Source organism: Notamacropus eugenii, chromosome 3 (genome assembly GCF_028372415.1).
Source record: "Notamacropus eugenii isolate mMacEug1 chromosome 3, mMacEug1.pri_v2, whole genome shotgun sequence".
In the NCBI taxonomy this organism is placed as follows: Eukaryota; Metazoa; Chordata; class Mammalia; order Diprotodontia; family Macropodidae; genus Notamacropus; species Notamacropus eugenii.
Window position 1 is genome coordinate 220,881,670 of NC_092874.1, and position 19,757 is coordinate 220,901,426.

At 49.1% G+C, this 19,757-nt stretch overlaps 2 protein-coding genes across 12 annotated transcripts in view; both read right to left on the reverse strand.

The window, feature by feature from the left end:
• Positions 1–278: 278 nt before the first annotated feature.
• PRKAG1 (protein kinase AMP-activated non-catalytic subunit gamma 1) lies at positions 279–9,445 on the reverse strand. 6 transcript variants are annotated; one of them, XM_072654570.1, is made up of 13 exons: positions 9,325–9,386; positions 5,741–5,789; positions 3,521–3,685; positions 3,194–3,303; positions 2,935–3,016; positions 2,737–2,795; positions 2,451–2,496; positions 2,292–2,346; positions 1,989–2,115; positions 1,684–1,849; positions 1,516–1,553; positions 1,084–1,230; positions 279–927 (listed from the first exon to the last, which is right to left on the reverse strand). In XM_072654570.1, exons 4-13 carry the CDS (start codon positions 3,263–3,265, stop codon positions 823–825), a joined length of 897 nt encoding a protein of 298 aa, XP_072510671.1. In that variant the 5' UTR covers positions 3,266–3,303; positions 3,521–3,685; positions 5,741–5,789; positions 9,325–9,386; the 3' UTR covers positions 279–822. The 6 variants fall into 6 exon arrangements, 4 of the variants coding, with proteins under 4 accessions (XP_072510671.1, XP_072510670.1, XP_072510668.1 ...); XR_011977142.1 differs by lacking the exon at positions 3,521–3,685 and having other exon boundaries at positions 1,485–1,553; positions 9,325–9,443; XM_072654569.1 differs by lacking the exon at positions 3,521–3,685 and having other exon boundaries at positions 9,325–9,445.
• A 2,139-nt stretch (positions 9,446–11,584) lies between these two features.
• The window catches only part of KMT2D (lysine methyltransferase 2D), a 35,105-nt gene continuing 26,932 nt past the window's right edge, over positions 11,585–19,757 (reverse strand). For all 6 annotated transcript variants that reach the window (XM_072654563.1, XM_072654562.1, XM_072654560.1 and 3 more), the window contains 15 exons: positions 19,506–19,646; positions 19,180–19,347; positions 18,917–19,076; positions 18,424–18,499; positions 18,100–18,275; positions 17,670–17,800; positions 17,390–17,525; positions 17,163–17,290; positions 15,865–16,978; positions 15,100–15,236; positions 14,858–14,988; positions 13,039–13,324; positions 12,798–12,871; positions 12,590–12,698; positions 11,585–12,483 (listed from right to left, as the gene is read on the reverse strand). In XM_072654563.1, the coding sequence (XP_072510664.1) occupies positions 12,391–12,483; positions 12,590–12,698; positions 12,798–12,871; positions 13,039–13,324; positions 14,858–14,988; positions 15,100–15,236; positions 15,865–16,978; positions 17,163–17,290; positions 17,390–17,525; positions 17,670–17,800; positions 18,100–18,275; positions 18,424–18,499; positions 18,917–19,076; positions 19,180–19,347; positions 19,506–19,646 (3,060 nt within the window). In that variant the 3' untranslated portion in view covers positions 11,585–12,390. The remainder of the gene's footprint in view (positions 12,484–12,589; positions 12,699–12,797; positions 12,872–13,038; positions 13,325–14,857; positions 14,989–15,099; positions 15,237–15,864; positions 16,979–17,162; positions 17,291–17,389; positions 17,526–17,669; positions 17,801–18,099; positions 18,276–18,423; positions 18,500–18,916; positions 19,077–19,179; positions 19,348–19,505; positions 19,647–19,757) is intronic.

A 19,757-nucleotide genomic window follows, 5' to 3' on the forward strand; every position in this document is an offset into this window, starting at 1 on the left:
GGGTAGTGGTGTTGGGAGGGGCTGGGCACTAACTTCTGTCTGTATGGGGAAAGGGCCCTCCCTCCTCCCTGGAGATACTGTACGAAAGGGATTAACTTCAGGTCCCAGCACAGTAGAGGGAGAGGAGGCTGGGAACATGGAAGGGCATGGTTTGGGTAAAGGAGAGATGTGAAGTGTAACAAGTCTGTTTTAGAAGAGGGAGGTATGTGGAGCCACAGATGCAGAGGTCAAGATCAGTGGTGCTCATAGCCCCAAAGAAAACACAATACTGTAGGAAATGGGCATCTTTGTCATTTTAATTAGAATCACTATGAAAAATAAATCTGACTAGCCATTCTGAACTTTCCTTTCCAACTCCCCAAGACATGGGAAGCACAGCAAGGGAAAAGAGAGCAAGAATCCAAAGGGTGTATTCCCCCACCAACATCATTATAGGAGGAAATGGCACTGTCTCCCCCCACCCCCTAACTCCTTTTGTATCAGGAAGAATAAAAACATCTTTACAGAGTTTCATGGTACATTATCTCACGAGATAGGGGCAGGGTATTTGCTGAGGGGACTGGGGATCTCTTAGAGATCAGAATTACCTAGGATGAGGGGCACACAGCCCTTAGTTCAAGCAGGGAACCAGTGCAGATGGTTGGTGCCTGGGCTAGAGGTTACTCCTTCGAAGTGTGGGGGTTTCTATGTTTTCCTACCCCTTTATACCCTCTCAGTAAGGTTGGGTGAGTGGGTGAGTGTCACAAAAGGGATCAGAGCCTCTAGCATCCCATCCGGCTGATCAGAGGTATGGTGTGTTTTCTGTACTCTTTCCAGCTCAGCTCAGGGCTTCTCTCCACCTCTGAGCACCAAGGCCTGTAGTATATCAGAGAGTGACACGATGCCTTTTACCACATTGTTCTCTTCAACAACCACCAGCCGATGAACCTGGCATAGGATGGCAAGAGAGAAAGGAAGGGAGCTTTTAGGCCAAACTCAATCAAGTAGTTTTCATTGTTCCCTTCACTATTTACAAGCCTCTCTCTTCAATCCAACAATCACAGCTTTCCCACACTCCCAAGTCTTTCGCTTCTCTTTCCCCACCTCAGCTTCCACCAGTCTGTTAATGATGGTCTCCAGAGTTTCATGCTGGTAGCACTTGAGTACACCCTCAAAATAGTGGGATCGATGCTGCAGTGCTTTTGTCACAGATATGTCCAAGTTGTTATAGGTCTTTTCTGCTGCCAAGTTCTGGGAAAATGAGGACAAAGAGCCCCAAAAGCATGGTTTCTAATTCCCAAAACCCAATTCCATCCCACTCCATCCCCCAAGAAATGCAGAACTCAGGTGAACTGGTCATCTCTCAGTCCACACTTAGCCAGTAAGGGAGTCAGTTCTTTTCTCCCATCAGATATGGAGACCAGTGTCACGGAAGCCCTTGAACCCACAAAGAATTCCCTCCTTTTCCTTCCCACATTTCCCAATCCCTCCTTCCTTTTCCCTACCACCTGAAGTGGTCCTTCTGAAGTCACTCACAATGACATCAAACTTGGAATAGATGTCCACCACACGCCCTGTGAAAATAGGGGCATCTTAACCGGAAGGGCTTGGAATTCAGCAATGGAACCCCCATCACTGCCCACAGAACACCTCTGGGGACACAGATTTCCCCTCCCCTTCTTCTCTCCCTCCTCAATTCCTTACCTTTCTCATCTACCACTGGCAAGGCAGAGACCCGGTGCTGAACAAAGATGCCCAATGCAACATAGACAGGTGTGGTGGTACGAACCAGAGCAATGTTGGCATAAGTGCCTATCTGGAGCTCCTCCAGAGACTTAGACATGAAGTCCGGTTTGGGAAACTCTGCAATCTGGTAGACAGATCAATTAACTAGACTACCAGGTCCTCCAAACAGCCCTCAGCCACCAACTCCCTAACCCAGCCCAGGGAGGCTTGAGGGCAGTATATGTGATGATGGGAAGTCAGAGAGGAAGAGAAATAGCACTTACAAAAAGCTTGAGGAACTTGAGGATGCGTTTGTGGGTGAGGATATACAGAGTGTTGCCAGAATCAGGATCAATGACTGGCAGTCTATGGATCTTATTTCGGATCAGTGAGGAAACAGCATCAAAAAGGCTGTGGAATGACGGGGTAATGATTAGCTCCAGTTGTAGGTTATAGAGGATTTGGGGACAGTGAGCAAAGTCAGACTATCCCAAGGCATGTATGTATGGGGTCATCACTCCCACCACCCTTCCCAGGTTCCTTTTGATGATGACTTTTCCATTCTGAAAAAGCAGATGGCAGCTCACCTGGCATTAGGAGAGATGCAGACAAGAGGTTTAAAGGAGTCCTGAAGGTACACCTCTGAGAGGAGAAGAGATGATTTACACACAAAATGCCACCAAAGAAAACAGCTTCCCAAGAAAATGTTCCAACCCTTTGTCTCCCTGTGACTCCCTACTACGAACCTCTCCAGGTTTCTATCTTATGTTCTTCCAGCTCATAAATCTGTACCTGGAATAGAGGTAACAGGGTTCGGGCTTTTATCACTCTATTCCAATAGACCCCCAACAGACTGTTCCCTGGGAAGTGGAGCAGGGGGCAAGAACTGTGCGCACTATGGAGGAAAGCAGACCCGAGGATGCAAAGAAGACACTGTCAGAAATCAGTGGCAGGGCTTGGAGGTGGGACCCAAAGAGGAAATCAATGGTTCCTGACTATGGCATCAGAATCAACGGGTTATGGGTTTCTCACCAAGGCTGACTTGTAGTAACGGTGTAAAATATTGATGAAGTCAGTGATGGTCAGCATGCCTGGAAGCCAAATGAATACTTAGGAATCGTACTGTCTTCCCCTTAGAACACCCTCAGATGAGGGAATCCCAAATGCCACCCTCAACTTCCCATCATGCCTACCATGATGATATCATCCATCCTCCGGACCCCTACTTACCCACAAAGCTCTGTTTCTTGCTGTCCCATAATGGGGCTGCCCGAACTCCATTTGTGACAAGGGCAAAGAAAGCTTTCTTTACCTGCAAGGAGGGGATGAGTAATAGAGAAGGAAGGGTCACTAGGAGAGAAATTGAGGGAGGAGGAGGATAAGAAGCATAAGGGGAAAGAAGGGTAAGAGTAGCCCTACAAATGGCTTTGGATGGGATATATAAAGCAGAGGCCTCAGGGAAAGGGTAGAGGATAAAAGCTTCACTCACCTGCAGGGAGGTATCAAACACAACCAGTTTGGAACTTGTGGGGATCAGATCATAGCATCGATGGGATTTCATGAAGCAGGTATAGACAGCGCTGTTGGACTCTGGGGTCTCTGCATAGCATGAGGGGATTAGTGTTCTCCATTCTGCTGTGTGAGCCCTGCTCCCCCTTCCCCCACCTCTCTGTCAGAGGGCTATAGCTTCCCAAATGGAGAGGTCGCTCTCCACGACACCCTCCCATTCCATCCTGCCTCATTCTTCTTCCTCCCACCAAACCTAGACAAGGATTTTTTGAATCCATCTAATTCTCAGTTTCCCAAGGCTAGAGACCATTTCATCTTTCAGCAGGGCTATGTCAATTCCTGTCAGGTAGAGAATGTTCTACTCAGAGTTCTCCAAAGGATAATCTCTTAGAAGTCTATTCTTGTCTGGAAGGTTCTTCTCTGAGCTAAGTTTTTTCACCATAACTTCTGTTCATTCTCTCTTGCTCTTCTCCTGGAATAGAATAAGAGTCTTGTGATGCTTCAGAGAGCTTTTGATAGGAATGAATGGTTGCCTTATCCAAGCCATTCCAATTCAATACCATGTTGGTGTGTGTTAGTAAAACACCATGTTGGATGGGACTTCCTGCTTCCTGTATTTCCCTCCAGCAGTCTAAGGTTCTGAGGATGGGTCTAGGGTGAGGTCAGGCTGGGTGTAGGATCCTGAAAGTCTTATTGATGGGTAAGAAAAATCCACAAATAGTCTGTACCACTAATAAGGCCTTGAGAGAGAGGGCAAGTTCAGAATCCAGTGAAAACTGAGACTATCTCCATATCCTTTGTCAAACTAGGGAAATATCCATAGCCTGCACTGTCCTACCTCATCCTGTGCCCAACATGGATTTTTTTTTTTAATATAAAGAAGAGAGCTATCTCTATCCTTTATCCTCAGCCATTATTCCAAATCCCATAGAGCCTCTAGAGTCTCTGAGGCTAGTATAAAAGTCTGTCTGGGAAGTCCACAGCAGCTTCAAGGAGTTCCAGAAATGGTGAAGGGGGGCATATTTAGGTCCTCCTAACTGGCTTCCTTGCTTTCCACTCTTCGCACTGCTGCCCCAATAATCTTCCTAATGTCAATAATCTTTTCAATAGCTTTCAATGGCTGCCCACTACTTAATGAATTAAAAGCTCCTTACCCTGGCACCCAAGAGTCTCCATAACCTTCCAACTTCCAACCTACCTTTCTAGTCCTACTTCATACTATTCATTTTCTTATACCCTACTTTCAGAACAGACAAGGGTAGCTTTTATCCCCACTTCTCATCCTTCCCTCACTCCTCTCCAAACTTGTACTGTTCTCCTGTTTAGTTAATTTTCCACTCTACCTCCTAATGCTGAAAGTCTCCTCCTTCCCTTAAAACTCAACTTAGATACCAGTTCCTTCAGGAATTATTCCCTTTTCCCAACCAAATCAAAATGATCTTCCCTAAAATTTCACATGCTACTTTTCCTGGATCACTCCTTCGTTATCATAGTTATTTGTGTACATGTGTTTCCTTCTACCCCCTTAAATTATACGTTTTATAGAGGTTGTGTGGCATAGTGGATATAAGATTGTCCTGGAAGCTAGGAAGCCCTGGGATCAAATCTACCTCTATTGCATACCGGCTATGTGACCCCAAGCAAATCCCTTAATCCGTCAGTACTCTAGGCAATTTTTTAAGACTAGAAGTTTCAGAGAAGGTACTGATTGGATTGGTAAATGAAGCTTCTTCAGCTGAAGGAGATTCCCTATACCAATGAAATCACAGGTCAAGTCCTGATTCCTCTCTCTATCCATCAGGGAAGGTCTACGTCATCTCTTTGGAATCTTAATGTCCTACGGCAATAGAAATCTTTTTTTAAAATAAATGGAAGATTATTTCATTATTTTGGGGTGAGGTTCGAAAGCCTGTCACACAGTATAGAGAAGCAACTGTAAAGGCAATTCAGGGTTCTTTCATAATGGCTCAAAACTGACAGGAGTTTGGGAACACTGTAGGACTGCTAAACCCTGTGTCTTGGATTTTATTACTATATCCCTAATCCATTCTATTCCTGACTTGAAATGCTGGGAAAATGTAGAAGTCTTCAAAGCCATCCCAGATGTGAGGGTACACACTCAGATGCTGGGTGACAAAAGACTGGTGGTTCCTGGCTCTGGGGTCTTTAATAAGTAACAGGGACTTCTATAATGTGGTCTTCTAGCCTATAGCTCTCCCACTGACAACAGTTCAGAATCTCCCACTGAAAAAAAATCCTACTCTAATTATCTAAATCACTTATGACAATCTTAATAAGCACCCCTATAACACCAAACTTATTCCTGTTGTTCCCTATATAAGCTCTTGATTCTAATTCTTATAAAGCGGCCTAATATCTCTGGTTTTTGGCTCAGCCCTGATATCCCCAGCATGTACAATGGGAGAGAAACAAAACCTGCTGAAACTGAAGACCAATTATAGACTGGTCACTGGTTTTCACAGAAGTACCCATCCTTCTTGGAGTATATCATGATGAAATATATTACCTTCCAGAGCTGGGGTGCATTTTTCCATACCACTCTCTGGAATAGTGACCTGGAAGGACAAACAAAGGAACTAAGCCTAACTTAGGATCTACTAACCTCATTATGTTTCTCATGGCTCTTGAATCTACCCCTCCCCCAACAATAAGGAAGGCAGCATAAAAGAAACAATGCTTTAAAACTGACACCAGTGATTCCTGGCCTAGGCTAAGCTACAAAAGCTTTTGAAAACGTAGCCCAAAATGTGGGCCCACACCTGACTCCCAAAGAATCTGCTATGGGGGTCAAAAACAGGATAGTGGGATATCAATGCCTTCCCCAAGTACTATCTTGAGCATAAGGACCATGCCACTTGGTCCCTAATCACAAAGACAGGGAGAAACTGGCAGCCAGTCAGTCATCACCACTTGAATGTCTGAAGGATAAACATGAAACATGTTCTGTAGCTAAGAAGTTTTTTCGAAATTCCAACCCAATACCTTTTGTCAATTCAGTGGATCAGTCAACAAGTATTTATTAAGCTCTGACTACATGCCAGGCACTTCTCTAAGTACTGGAGACAAAAAGAAAGGTAAAAAATAAACAGTTCCTGGTCCCCAGGAGTTTAGTCTAATGGAGAAACAAGGGAAGAGAATAAACATTTATTAAACACCTTTTTCTATGTGCCAGGCCCTGAGTTAAAGCACTTTACAAATATTATCTTATTTAAGCTTCACAACATGCAAAAACTTATGTACAAATAAGATATATACAAGACAAACAGGGGATAGTCTCAGAGGGAAGGCACTAAGATTACGGAGGACTTCTTGCAGAAGGTGGGCCTTTGAGATCTGAAGAAAGCCAGAGAAGCCAGGAGGTAAACATAAGGAAGGAGACTGTGCCAGGCATGGAAGACAGCTGGTGAAAATGCTCAGAGTCGTTAGATGGAGTGTCTTATTTGAGATCTCAGCATGTGGAGGATAGTAAGAAAACTTTGAAGGCAGGAATGGGCCAGGTTATGAAGGGCTTCAAAAGCCAAAGAGAAAATTTTATATCTGATCTGGGAGAAAATATGGAGCTAAAGGAGTTTACAATGGGAAGAATGATATGGTCAGACCTGCACTTTAGCATCACTTGATGAGCCAGAGCCTTCCAAAGCCAAGAGAAACACTAACTGCCTCTACTTCCTGGTCCTAGGGACATAGAGAGGGTAAAGGGGCAGTTCCTGCCTCCTTCCCTAGCTCAGAGTAACCAAAACTTGGGTAAATCTGTATACTTCCTGGAAATGTCAATGTTACCCAAAAGGAGTTATGCTGATTTCTATCTGTACTAGTAGCTGCAATTCAACATATTCAGAAAATGGTTCCAAAAACTGCATTTTTGCCCCACAAGTTTTTGCAAAAATGTAAGGCTAAAAGATCTGGAGTCTTTCTGCTGGCTAGTGAACAAAGGTCAAAGGCAAGCTGAAAGGACAGCTTCCCACCCCCAAAGGAAGCAAGAACCGAATTCCATTGCTGCTGTCTGCTGCGTGTGACATTTTGGCAATGCCACTGGAACAAATCTAGTCACCTGCATGTGAAGGTTACTGAGCAATGCAGATACATACATGTATACAGGAGACACAGACAAGATCACACAACATACAAAAACCAAAGACTGGATAACATAAAGAGAGACCAAGAAATGGAGCAGTTGTCCACTTTGGCATTTATATACTACCTTGTATTGTGATAATTTTTTCATATACAAATATCTTGTCTCCCAAACCAGAATGTAACCTCCAGGAAAGCAGTAATCTCAGTACCCTAGGCACACAGCTGGTACTCAATAAATATTTGTTGTTGAACTTCCACTAAACTTCCCATTATGATGCCTCATTATATATTATGGAGGTAACCTGCAGTTTTGTATTAGATACTATATTACAATGACAAGTCCTATACCAAGCCAGAATGGTTCAGACTTCAGGCTCAGTGATTAGCCTACCTAAATTCAGAGAGACTCATCACCAAAAGGATGGTTACCAAGTGATGATTTTTTTTGACACAGAAACTTATATATCTATCCAAGCTGTAGAAAAGCTTCATTTCTTTATTGGTGGAAAGAATATTTATATGGATGGAATCACAGATTATTTGAATTACTGCAAAACATTATGATGGTGATGTACTGGAAGACGTAGATGGTCAGAGTGCTGCACTAAGACAGAAAGATAGACAAGCACAGAATAGATACAAACATACATATGGCTAAGTAACCTTATCTTTATGAATCCACTTGTATTATCTGCTCCTCAAAAATTTCTGCTCCCACCTACCTCCCAGAGATGGTTATAGAATGAACTGAGATAGTAGGTTATTTATGAATGTGCCTGGAAACAAAGTTGCTATGTAAACCATAAGGGAGCAATAGAGGGGCACAGATGATTTGACACAAATAAGACATTTGGACTGGAAAACTGGATTTGTAGAAACACAAATGTACACAATCTATACAAATGTATAGACCTGGTCACATGTATATTCAGAGACATACCTAGACAGACACTTAGAAAGATAATTACAGCTAAGTTTGTGTAGCACTTGAAAGTTTGCAAAGAGCTTTACATATTATTTGATACAAAAAGTCACTAATAGGATACAAAGAGTCACTTAAAAGAACATAATTAGAAACATTAAATAGCTCTTAAGTACCTACAATGTGCAAAGCCCTGTAACTAACTTAAAAGAAGTTCCCAGGGTGGGGGAAGAGGCCAGTGGACGGTTATTCAATAGCCACGGTTCTTCCCAGGATGTTTTCTAAGGACATTTTTCCCATGCTGGTCGGATCCTTCTTAGCTACTTCCTTAAACTGCAGGGTTGGACTCTTTCAGGCCGTACATAACTTATCCTGAGTTTTACTCAGTGATCAGAATGAGGACAATTTAGCTCTTAGTATTCCAGCTCTTTGCTGTTTTCATCACAGTCCTTAGTTTGCATGCCCCATGTCACTGAATCTCAGACTCTTAAAACTGGAAGAGGTTTTGTAGACCGTTGGGTCCAAATGCGCCTAGAGAGATGAAGTACCTCGCCCGAGATCAGTTCATCGACGGCAGAGCTGTTATTTGAACCCAGCCCTCCTGCCTCCCAGTCCAGTCAAGAGCACTTTCCCAAATTTACAAGGTTGACGTCGTCCCTATGTCATTTTTTGGAGGTCCCACTTTTACCCTTTGCAAAGGAAGAAAACCCGTTTTTTGTTGTTGTTGTTTTAAAGAGAGGGGTAACAGCTAACGTGAAATGGGTGGGGCGACCCCTGGAAGGAGGACTACGGCCATGGGAACGCTCCGCAGGGACGGGCTGGCACAAGCGGCCCGCGCCCCAGGCTCCCTAGCGCCCGGAAGGGCCCGGGGCCCAGGCACCGGAGGGACGCCCGCCCTCCGCCGAGCAGCTTCCTAAGGCGAGACCTCGGCGTCAGGGCAGCCCCGGGCTCCGGGACGGACAGCCCAGACAGGAGGTCCGGGGTCCCCGCCCCCTCCCTCCCTTCCTCAGCCCGGCAGCGGGGAGCCGGCTGGCCCCGGCCGGGAGGCGCCCGCCGCCAGGCCCTCCGGCTGGCAGCCCTCTCCCTCTCACCGTCTCCATCCCGCTCCGCGCCAGCGGCTTTCGTGCCCTCCGGGCCGCTTCTTTCCGGATCCGCCCCTTTCGTCACTTCCGGCACCGCCACCCTACTTCCTCCCGCGTGACCTAAAGACGCGCGGCCTCCGCCCTTCCGGTAGCGACCAGTCGCCTGCGAGCGGCCGAAGGGGCGTTGCCTTTCCCCCTCCCTTCCCGGCCTTGGCCGGCCCCGGGCCGCTGGCGGCGGCGCTACCGAGCGACTCCAGGCGACTTGTATTTAAAATGCTTTTTTTATTTGTCCTTTAAAAACAAACTTGGAAGAAGCAAAATCCCAAACTTGCCCTTTGCCTCTCACAACATAAATTATGTACAGTTCATAATGATCGCCGATACAAAACATGCCACGGACGGGGGCTCGGGGCGGGAGGGCGCGGCCTAGAAGGGGTCATTTCATCCGTTGTTACGAAGGACAAACCTGGCTGTACAGCATACACAACACAAAGTCAAGTCTCCACGGGATTCACACTGGTCAGCGGTTTTTATCCAAGGGAGGCCGAGGGAGGGAGGGGGAGGAGAGTCCTGGAGATGAAGGGGAAACTGAAAATGGAGGGTGTGCGTGTAAACCAACCCAAAACACGAACGCGGGGTGGGGGCGGGGCGCTTCCGATGCGTTGTACAAGCGGGGAACTAAGAACAACAGAAAACCAAAGTTCCAACCTTGCAGCCTGGGTCTGCGTGATAGTTTGTATCAAAATTAAAAACTGTATAAGGTTCTTCACTAAGATCTACAGGACTACCAGATACCTAGCATACCTTACAAAGTCTGCCCCCAGCCCAGACCCTGCGCTGGGCTCCGCTCCGGCCCGAGGGCCTTCTGCTCTCGGAGAGGAAGAGGTCCGGCGGCTGGGGTCGTGCGGGCGGGGTGGGGTGGGGGGAGGGCGCTAGAGAAGCCCAGTCTTGCTCCTGGTTTACTTACAGCAGCTTCTCTTTGCTCCCTGTGGAGCTGGGGGCGGGGGTGGGGGGGGTGGGGGGGGTTAGGAGTTCTTTTAAACCTTTGCATCTTTAAACAAGTTGCGGAAGCAGCTTTGTCTTTTTCCCTAAAAACAAAAAAATCTTCAGCCTCCTCCCCACCCCTGCCACCCCATTCTGTCTCAAATTAAAACACAAAACAAAAACTTCAAAAGAAAAAAAACAACTAAAAACACAACAGCGACTAGGCTCCCTGCTCCAGCCCTCTCCACTGGCATCACCTTCATCCTCATGCTCCAGATTTCTGATGCTTTAAAATAATTACAAAACGCCCTTTGCCCACAGCCCCTAGAAGAGAGAACTGAATAAAAACTTCATCTGCAAATCTACGGCTCCCTACCAGAGAGGGGCCTAGGGGTTACTTCAACACCCCCCCCACTCCAGGAAGAGGTTCAATCACCTGCAGCACAAGTTAGGGAGGGAGATAGGAGAAAAAGGAGGGAGGGGACCCGTCACCCTCTGGCTCCCTTAGGGGCCAGATCACTTTTGTGCGTTATAAAAGTCCAACTGTACATCTGGGAGTGGGGAAACTGAGCCCAGCCCCTGTCCCCTCCCCTCACCTTTACAGCAGTCACAGCCAGGGGATGGGGGGGGGTGAGAAGCAGGGCAGCAGGTCTGGGATAATGGAGGGCAGCTCCCCCACAAGGGGAGCTCCAGGTGTCCCTCCCCTCGCCCCCTACCATTTATAAACTGGTTTTGTAAAAAGAAAATAGATATATTTATATAGAATATATAAAGCACAAAAATTAGTAGTTTTACATTTGCTCTCCCCAGGGGGTGGGGGGGAGAGGGGAGGGTTCTCACCTCCTGCTGGCCCCCCCATGCCCCACATGACTATATACAATCCGGCTTATAAATAGATAAATACCCCCCCACCCTCCCCACGATGACACTAAGCTCCCCTACCCCCAACACCTCCCTTTCCCACCAGACCAGCAGCAGTTTGGTGGCTGGGGAAGTAGGGAGCTCTGGGCCCCAACCTGCCCCACGGGGAATGGGTACACAACTCAAGAGAATCTCTTTCCCCTCCAAATCCAGGGAGAGGCTGAGGGAGGCACTGGGCTCATGATGGGGTTGGGAGTACAAGAGGAGGACACCCTGGTTCTGAAACACAACCCCAATACCTCTCCCTTCCAACCTGTTCAGAGGGGGAGAGATGCCCAGCCTCTGAGGGGATCGAGGGGTCACCCTCTCTCAATCGCTTCCCATCAGCCCTAGTCACTACCCCATGCCCACAGTTAAAAACAGATTTTTTTTCTAAAGGTTTTCCTTTTTACCCCCCCCTCCCTGCTACCCCCAGTTCAGACAAGGGGTTGAGGGATCAGAGGGCTGGGGAGAGGGTCTCACATTTCAAAACAGCAAAAAATCCAACACTTAAATGAGGTAGGTGTGGGTGCAGGATCTCCTTGCCCGGCTTGCCTGCCTTGCCCGCCCCACCCGGGCAGCTGGGTGCCTCTTTCCCGTTCGTGTTGCATTTGTCAGAGAGAAAACAAGGAAACACAACCCAGAAAGAGAGAGATGGAAAGAGGGACAGAGAGAGACATAGAGGAGAAGAGGGAGACAGAGAGAAAGGGAAGATGGGGGTTGGGAAGTAGGGACAGGACCCAGCGGGCAGGGCCAGGTGTGGGGACCCAGCCTTTGGGATTGTCAAGCTTAATCAAGTCTCTTTGCAGCCTTGAGTTGGGCTGGGGACGTCAGTGGGAGCACTGGGGCTGGGAGACCCAAGCTGCCACCCTCCTCACCGTCTCTGCTGCCTCCTAGACGGTGCTGGGTAGTTCCCAGCCCATATCTACCCAACCCCCCCACCCCCCGAACCTGAGATGCCCAATGGCTGTTTCTGTCTGTCGGCTCCTGGAGCTGGGGGCAGATGTGCCAGCCTGGGGCCTGTGGTGGGGGAGGGAAGTCATCCCTGGTGCCCAGAAAGGGCCCTGAGCCCCGTCCTGCTCCTAGGGCTCTGGTCAGCCAGCAGCCCCAGCTCTGGGTCCTGGCTCTCTTCCCCTTCAACCCTTCTGGGAAGGGCTCTGGAGGGTCTCCCCTGCCCAGCTGCCTCTGAGCTTAGTTCATCCACTTTCGGCAGTTCCAGGCTCCACAGTGGCAGGGGATTTTGTGCTGGTCATCCTCAAAGTCAAACTGATAGTCATAGGTCAGCTGGGGAGGGAAGGGAGAAAGGATCAAGTCCAGTCAGGCTTAGGGAAAAAAAAAACATACAAAGGAAATCACTGCCAATCACATCATTCCTAAGACTTCCTCTCACCTCTTCTCCTTTGGGGATGCGCCGGCTGGAGATGATAATGATCTTATCCTCCTTATCAAAGGTCACAACCTCTGCTACACAATTAGGGGCACATGAATGGTTAATGTACCTGAACCGGAAAAGACCAGGGAGTGGTCAGTGTCAGGGGAACAATTCAGGTTAGGGCCAGTTCTACCCTGACATGCCCCTCCCTCCCTCTCCATCTTACCTGGCTGGCCCTCCAGTAAGTGTGGCATCAATCACATGCTCATTGTTGATACGAAACATATAGATACCTCGATTCTGTAAAGAGGAAGGGAACAGGAGAAACAGATTCAAACAGATTCAGGCTTTCCAGCTTTCCACAAATATCTCTCGTTTTCCCTTGAAGACTCAAGTTTGCCCGCCATAGCCCCATCGTCCTGAATCCCCGGAACATTCTACACACAGCTCCTCTCCTTGGCCCTAACCTGCTCCTCATAGATCTTCTCACGACGGTTGGCCACCTCATTTCGAATGATGGTGCCAATGTACTCAATGACCATTGTGTGCTTCTCCAAGTCCTTGGCAGCATACAGCCCCAGGCCCTGAATACGGGATCGAGCCAGGTACACGTTGTTCTTCCACTCGGTGCGGAGCCGGCGGTACTGTGATGATTTGGAGTGCACAAACTGTTTGCTGTACGGCGTGTTGGTCTCGCCCGTGAAGGTGCTCTGGTATGCCTTGGACATGCTGGTGCTGTTGAGGGTGTGAGGCCTGGGGACAGCAGGAAAAATGGCAAGTCAGATCTAGTAGACACACAATGATGTGTACCCAACCCCCAACTCTGGGATGTGGCAAATGTCAGCCAGGCCTCAGGACATGTGCTACGGGCATATGGGAAATATAGCCTGGGCAAATAGAGGCAGAACCTGAATTTACTATAAGGGTCTCCATCTTGGTGGGGCAGCAGTTAAAATCCATATGGCCCTCTGTTCAGAAAACCTGAGATAGGTCTAGGAATCAAATAAGCGAAACTTCTCCCATTCCCTGATGTGTGGATACATTCACCCTCTCATGACTAGCCTAACACAGATGCTCTTCCCTCGACCACCCCAAGGACAGGGAACAGTCTATGTCTTGTCATTCCAGTCACTGGACTATCCCTTGGAGCTCTACTCCGAGGGCATATTCAGAATTCTGTTCCTTTACCACATTAGAACAATTCTTGAGAACTAAAGTTGTTTACACTTTTCCCCCTTGAAACAAAAACTACAAACTTTTCCCAAACAGGGATGATATCTCTCTTCCCTTGCCTCTGCACCAACTATTCAATTCAGGAAAATAATTCAGTAAACCTGTTTGACTCCATTTCCCTCCCCCACTGCCCCCTACCCTTCGTCCCTACTCCCCACTCCACCTTCTCCCTCCACAACTACCTAGGCTGTATTCCTGCCCTTCATCTCTGCACACCAGAGATCAAGTCCAGGACTCTTTGCTTGGGGCTTGGTCACATACAGTGACAGAACTCCTTTAAAATCGTTTCTGTCTTCCTGTACCCCAGCTGGTGAGCTAGGGTCCACTAATGGCATAGTGGGAAAAGCACTGAACAAGTCAAGAAACCAGGGCTCTAGCTCTGGCTCCATCTTTGACTTGCTGTGTGACCTTGGGCATGTCAATTAACTTCCTTGGGCCTCAGTTTTCTCATCTGAAAAAAAGGGGGGTAATACCACCTGCCCTACCTACCTCATAAGGATGTTGTGAGGATCAAATGAGATAATGGATGTGAAAGCGCTTTGGAAAAAAAAGTATAAAATGCTATACAAATGTGAGGTTTTAATGTTCTTTCAATTATTATTCCTGGGGCCACCTCAGGTGGACATTAGCACTCCAGGGTACATCTAAAGGCTCCCTTTTAGGCTCAAGGTGGAGGGAGTCAGAGCCCTTTAGAGAGGGGAAAGGGAAAAAACTATTAGCTCCCTCATCCATCACATCAATAAATACCTGCCTACTGCATACCTCCCCAGTTAACACATTTCCACCCTCCACCCCCATTAGTTAGGCAGGAAAGACAAGCTTTAGAGGGGGCCCTGGCTCCAGCCTCCTCTATTCAATATGTCTGAGTGATTCCTCAACGTTTCCAAAGGAAAAGATGTCTCCATTTTCACCCCATCTGTGTTGTGTTCCGCCCCCCTGCCCCCAATTATCCCAAGGTCTCCAATCCTCCACCCTGTTTTCTGCCCATTCCCTTCACTTCAGATCCCTCCCAAACCCAGCTCGACCACAGACTCCCTCAACAAGTAGGCTCACCGTTTGTAGTGAGTAAGGATTTTGGGCTCAGAGCGGGCACAGCCAGTAGGGTTGATCATAAGTGGTAGTTCCATCAGTGGGTGCCGTCCATATCGAAACAAATAGTTGTGACAGCTTTCCACTCCAGGCAGCTGTGGACACAGTGAGCAATCTACCACAGCCCAGGCCCCTGGGAGCAGGGGTACCCCAATTAGCCTACCCCAGAATCCCCTGCAGCCCACCCTGCCCTCCTCCCACCTTACCGACTCTGCAATTCGTAGGACAGCATGTACTGTCAACCCAAAGAGCTCCTCGCCCTTAAGATACTCCGGGAATAACCGAAGCATGTCGGCTTCCTTGCGCATGGCAGCCACTGGTTCAATGATACGGTTCCACACAGCTGAGGGGAAATCAAATGACCATCAAAAGACTTATTTCCCCCCATATCTGGGCTTTACCCAGATACAAGAGTTATTTTTTATCTGTGGCTCCCATGACCTATGCCAGGGGTGGGAAACCTTTGGCCTCAAGGCCACATGTAACCCCAAGGCTGCAGGTTCTCCACTCCTGACCTATGCCTTGACTCCTTCCCTCTAAAACAGGAATGGCACCCCTGTGGGTCAGACCCTCTGCTCTAAAGACAGTGAGGAATATAAAGTAGGAATATCAAAAAAATTATCTCTTACCCCGCTCCCTCCACCCCTAAATATAGTCAATACTAGTCAGAGCTTCATTTAATACCCTAAGTAAGAGAAAATAACGATGAGTTAGGATCAGATTAAGGGAAGCTTGGACCTAATCTGTGGGGACATGGAAGTAACTCTTTTCACCTCAAATGAGAAAAGAAAAAAAAAAAGAACAGCAGAAAAGATTAAGGTTGAACAACAAAAAACTCTGCCCAGTCTAATGGATGCTAGGCCACAGAAGTTAAAGACTAAACACCAAAGACCTCTGTGAATTACAGCTGGGAAGGAGTTTGTCCTACCCACCCACACAGTACATGGTTCCCTAACTCCCTAGAGCCTCACCCTGGGGGGATGCATCAGTGAAAACCAGGTCTTCCAAGCCCTGTTCCATGACTTTGACAATAAACTCAGGCCGCCCGTTGTTTTCGATGATGGAACAGCGATAGCAGCAGCGCCGATTGTTGGTACGTAAGCTCCAATAGATGCGCGTGGCCTCGTAGCCAACTGGGTAGAGGGCTGTGGCACTGTGGAAGTCGGCCATCTGGTGGGGCAGGAGCTGCCCAATGGCATGGAACACTAGCCCTCCCACCCGGAACATGTGTAGCCGCTCACCACGCTGGATGATACTAGCAATCTGCTTCACCTCATCCCGCTCAATGTAGACACGGCGAAAGACAGCAAAGGAGCTCAGCTCCTGCTCACAGGGCCCCTTAAGCTTGTGCAATGGGCATAGCATCGTTTTATCCTTGAAGAACATGCACTTGGCCCGGATGGCACAGGCAAAGTGGTAGACACTAGGACATCGCAGTCGGTTACAGCTGTTAGTGGCTCCGGTACGCTGGCACAGCGAACACTTGGTCAGCAGCCCTCGGTGGAGGGCGCCCTCGACATTCATCAATGCCCCACCCTGAGTTTCATAGACCTCCGTGGACCACAGGGCACAGTTAAGGTGGACCCATAGGTCCAGATCCAGGTTAAGGAGGCGGGCAGGCCCATCAGTAGCTCCATCACCTTCTTCATGGCAGAAGCAGCAGCGCCGAAGGTCACGGGGCACCTTGTCAGGCCGGAGGGCTGTGCCCAGCTGCTCCATGAACTCAGCCACTTCCCGCTCCCCTTCTCGTCGTCCGCCACCCTTCTGGATGGTCAGCAGCAGCCGTAACCGTTTCCAGCGAAGCCCTTTCCACTTCTTAAGCCGGGGTGGCCGGGAATCCTCACCCTCTTCAGGAGGGCGGGCTCTGGGCTTGGGGCGAGCTGCTTCAGGCAGTGGAGGTGAGGGAACTAGTGGTGGGGGTGATGGGGCTGAGGGTTCAGCTGCGGGGCTGGCAGGAGAAGGAGCTGAGGGTGAAGGGGGAGGAGAAGGCTCCTCAGGTGGTGGGGCAGAGAGCTGACGAACATCCAGGTTGGAGACGTTGTGGATATAGCAGTGTTGGGCAGGCAGCTCTGGAACGGGGCTTTCCTACAGAGACAATCCCATACCATTCAGCACAAGGAAGCCTCCTGACTGTGCCCAGAACACCAGACTGGTATCTACCACTGTTCCTTCCCAAATCCCGGAACTTTCCCCTCTGAGGTCCTCTGCCCTGTTAGCACTGCCCTTACCCCCGACCCCAGCTCTGACCCCTCCCACCCCACGGCCCCACCTGCTTGAGGAGGCTCAGGATGTCTAGTTGGCTCTTGAGGGTATAGCCTGGCAGCACTGCATCAAACTGTTTCAGCCAGTCACTGCCACCTTCAGCGGGTTTTCCCCCTAGGTTTTTCTCTTTACCACCTGTAGGAAGAAGTGAGGGAGAATCCACTACCCTTTGAATCTAGAGTGGCATGGCACGCCTTCTGCCCTGGCCTCCCACCCGATCTGTGCCACACTCACCAGGTCCCTCCGCTTCCCCCTTCTTGGGCTCGGCACCCCCCGCGCGGGCAGGACTCTCTGGAAATAGCACTTCATAGGAGCTGGGGATCTTCATGCTCAACAACTCTGCCACAGCCACCATGACACCATTCAGATTCTGACATATGGGGGGAAGGGAGATGGAGAGAAGCGGGAGAGCTGTGTCATCCGAGAGCCCTCAGTGTGGCACTGCGTTACAGCAGAGGCCAAGGCTCCTTCCCTCTACCCCCTGCCTCCCACTCTCCCCACCACATTGGTATACCTTGGCAGCGGCCGCAGAGACAGTCAGCATGACAGACACCTCACTCCCCTTGCCCTTTTCCCAGGTGTTGGCAGACAGCTTTCCTGTTGGTTCTAATTCCAGAGCCCCAAAGGGCTTGGTATCTGGGAAGACTAAATAGGACAGGGAAGACCCTGAAGACCCAGCCGGTCTCAAACCCTCCCCACCCTCAACAAGAATAAAAACAAAGCAGCAGCTAATTTTACCTAGTGCTTTAAAAAACATTCTTTCATTTGATCCCCACAATACTACTTATCCCAATTCTGCAGATAAAAACTGAGGCTTAGGAAGGTCAAGTAGAGAAGATCAAATTTGAACCTAGGTCTTTCCTGACACTGAGCTAGCCCTTTTTCTGCTCTTCCACAATGTCTACTTTTCCTAACCCACACCACAGACAGGTACATACACACACCTGGGATGCTGGCCCGGGGGATGATAGGAATGACTGGGGAGAGGGCCCTGTCCTCCTGCTCCTGCTGGCCTGATACCAGCTGGGGAAATCGAGGGGCCTCCTCCCCCAGAATACTCTCAGGTGAAGAAGCTGGGACGATGCTGTCAGGGGAATCGCTCTCCTCATCACTCTCCATCCTAGAGAACAGGGACACAAGGCATGTTTGCACCATTTTGAGGTCACCCCTCCCCAGCCTCTTGAAGCCTGGGGATATCACAACCCCACCTGCAATCCCGATGGCAGGACAGCCAAGCACCCCACCCCACTCCTCATTTCATTTCCAACCTGACATCCTCAGTCTGGTTGTGAGGAGGAGTGGGAAGTGCTGCCAGCAGGTCCAAGCTCTTCACTTCAGGGGCATCTGGGAGCAGGAGAGAAGTGACATGAGTAGGGGGGCCCCTCCTTTCTTAGGATCCTAGTTCTCTTGCTCTGACAGTTTCCTCATGCCAAAGGGTCTGCCTGGAGCCTGTCCCCACCTCCACATGCTTCCAAAGTCTGGGTTTTCAGAACCCCCCAACCAGAGGCGGTAAGGGAACAAAAAAAAACTCATCACATGTTTACGATAAGGAATGACTCTCTGTATAGGGAGTGGGAAGATATAGAGATCTATTTTTTCTTTAAGGGAAAAATCTACTATAGTCTTGGGTGCTGGTGGCCTTTATGCAGTCAGGCCACCAAGCTGGTCCTTTTCAAAACTAAAGACCGCAGTCACAGGAGGGAGTAGGAAGAAAGCAATAGGGGCCTCTCTCTCTGCCTCACTTCACTATCCTCTGCTTACCCCTTGGTCCCCCATCAGGCTCTCGGGCAGGGGCCGCATCTTTAGGTTGCTCCCCCAGGTCCTCAGAAGGAGTGACCCCATTCACCAGTTTCTGCTGTACTGATGGGGGTGGGGTGGGCGGCAGCGAGGAAGGCGGCGTTGGTGGGTTACTCAAGTTATTCTAGGGGGGCAAGAAGGAACTGTGAACAAGTCATCTTGATGTCCCTACCCTGTGTTAGGCTAAGAATTTCCTTGAAACCTCCCATGTCAACATGGTGCCAGACCTTTGTCAAAAGCTGGGAATAGTAGTCAGGGCCAGTGGGTAATGCCCCACTCCCAAATGCTCCCCTCAGCTGGCTCCGCCCATTGATGAGACAGCCACTGCCGAAGGGGGCAAAAAGGCTGAAGTTGTTGGTGATGCTGGGCTCTGTAAGTGGCAGTAAGGACAGCTCCTGGGAGGGGACAGAGAATCAAAGTCATTGAGAACACTACAATATTTAAGCCCCCACAGATAAAGAACTAGAGAAGGAATTCCCAAGAGACATCCCCCCAACCCTAGCTTCCTCCCATCTGCCCTGGGGGCTATGCAAGTGGGATTCCTGGGAGTCACCTGCTTCAGCTGTTTCAGCAGGGCTTCACTGGCTTTCACCCCATCTTCCTTCCGGAGCTTCTTTCGGGAGCTTGCTACCCTGTCGCCTGCCTTCTGTACCCTCTTGGGCTTGGGGGTCAGTGGTTTCTTGGCTGCAGCATCCTGTGACAGACACATCTACTATAAGAGGTGCCCACCCACTTCCCCTCCCACCTTCTGGGACATTCAATCCCCAGCTTCATAAAGAACCCATTTCCTCTGGGTAGTGCCATG

Bases quoted from the DNA above. Each gene is read 5' to 3' on its own strand.
- PRKAG1 (XM_072654567.1), bottom strand. The intron at 3,304-5,740 runs GTAATATATTTC...CATGCTATGCAG, and splicing joins ATGCACCCCAGCTCTGGAAG to AGACCCCAGAGTCCAACAGC. The intron at 1,231-1,515 runs GTGAGTGACTTC...TCATTTTCCCAG, and splicing joins ATTCCAAGTTTGATGTCATT to AACTTGGCAGCAGAAAAGAC.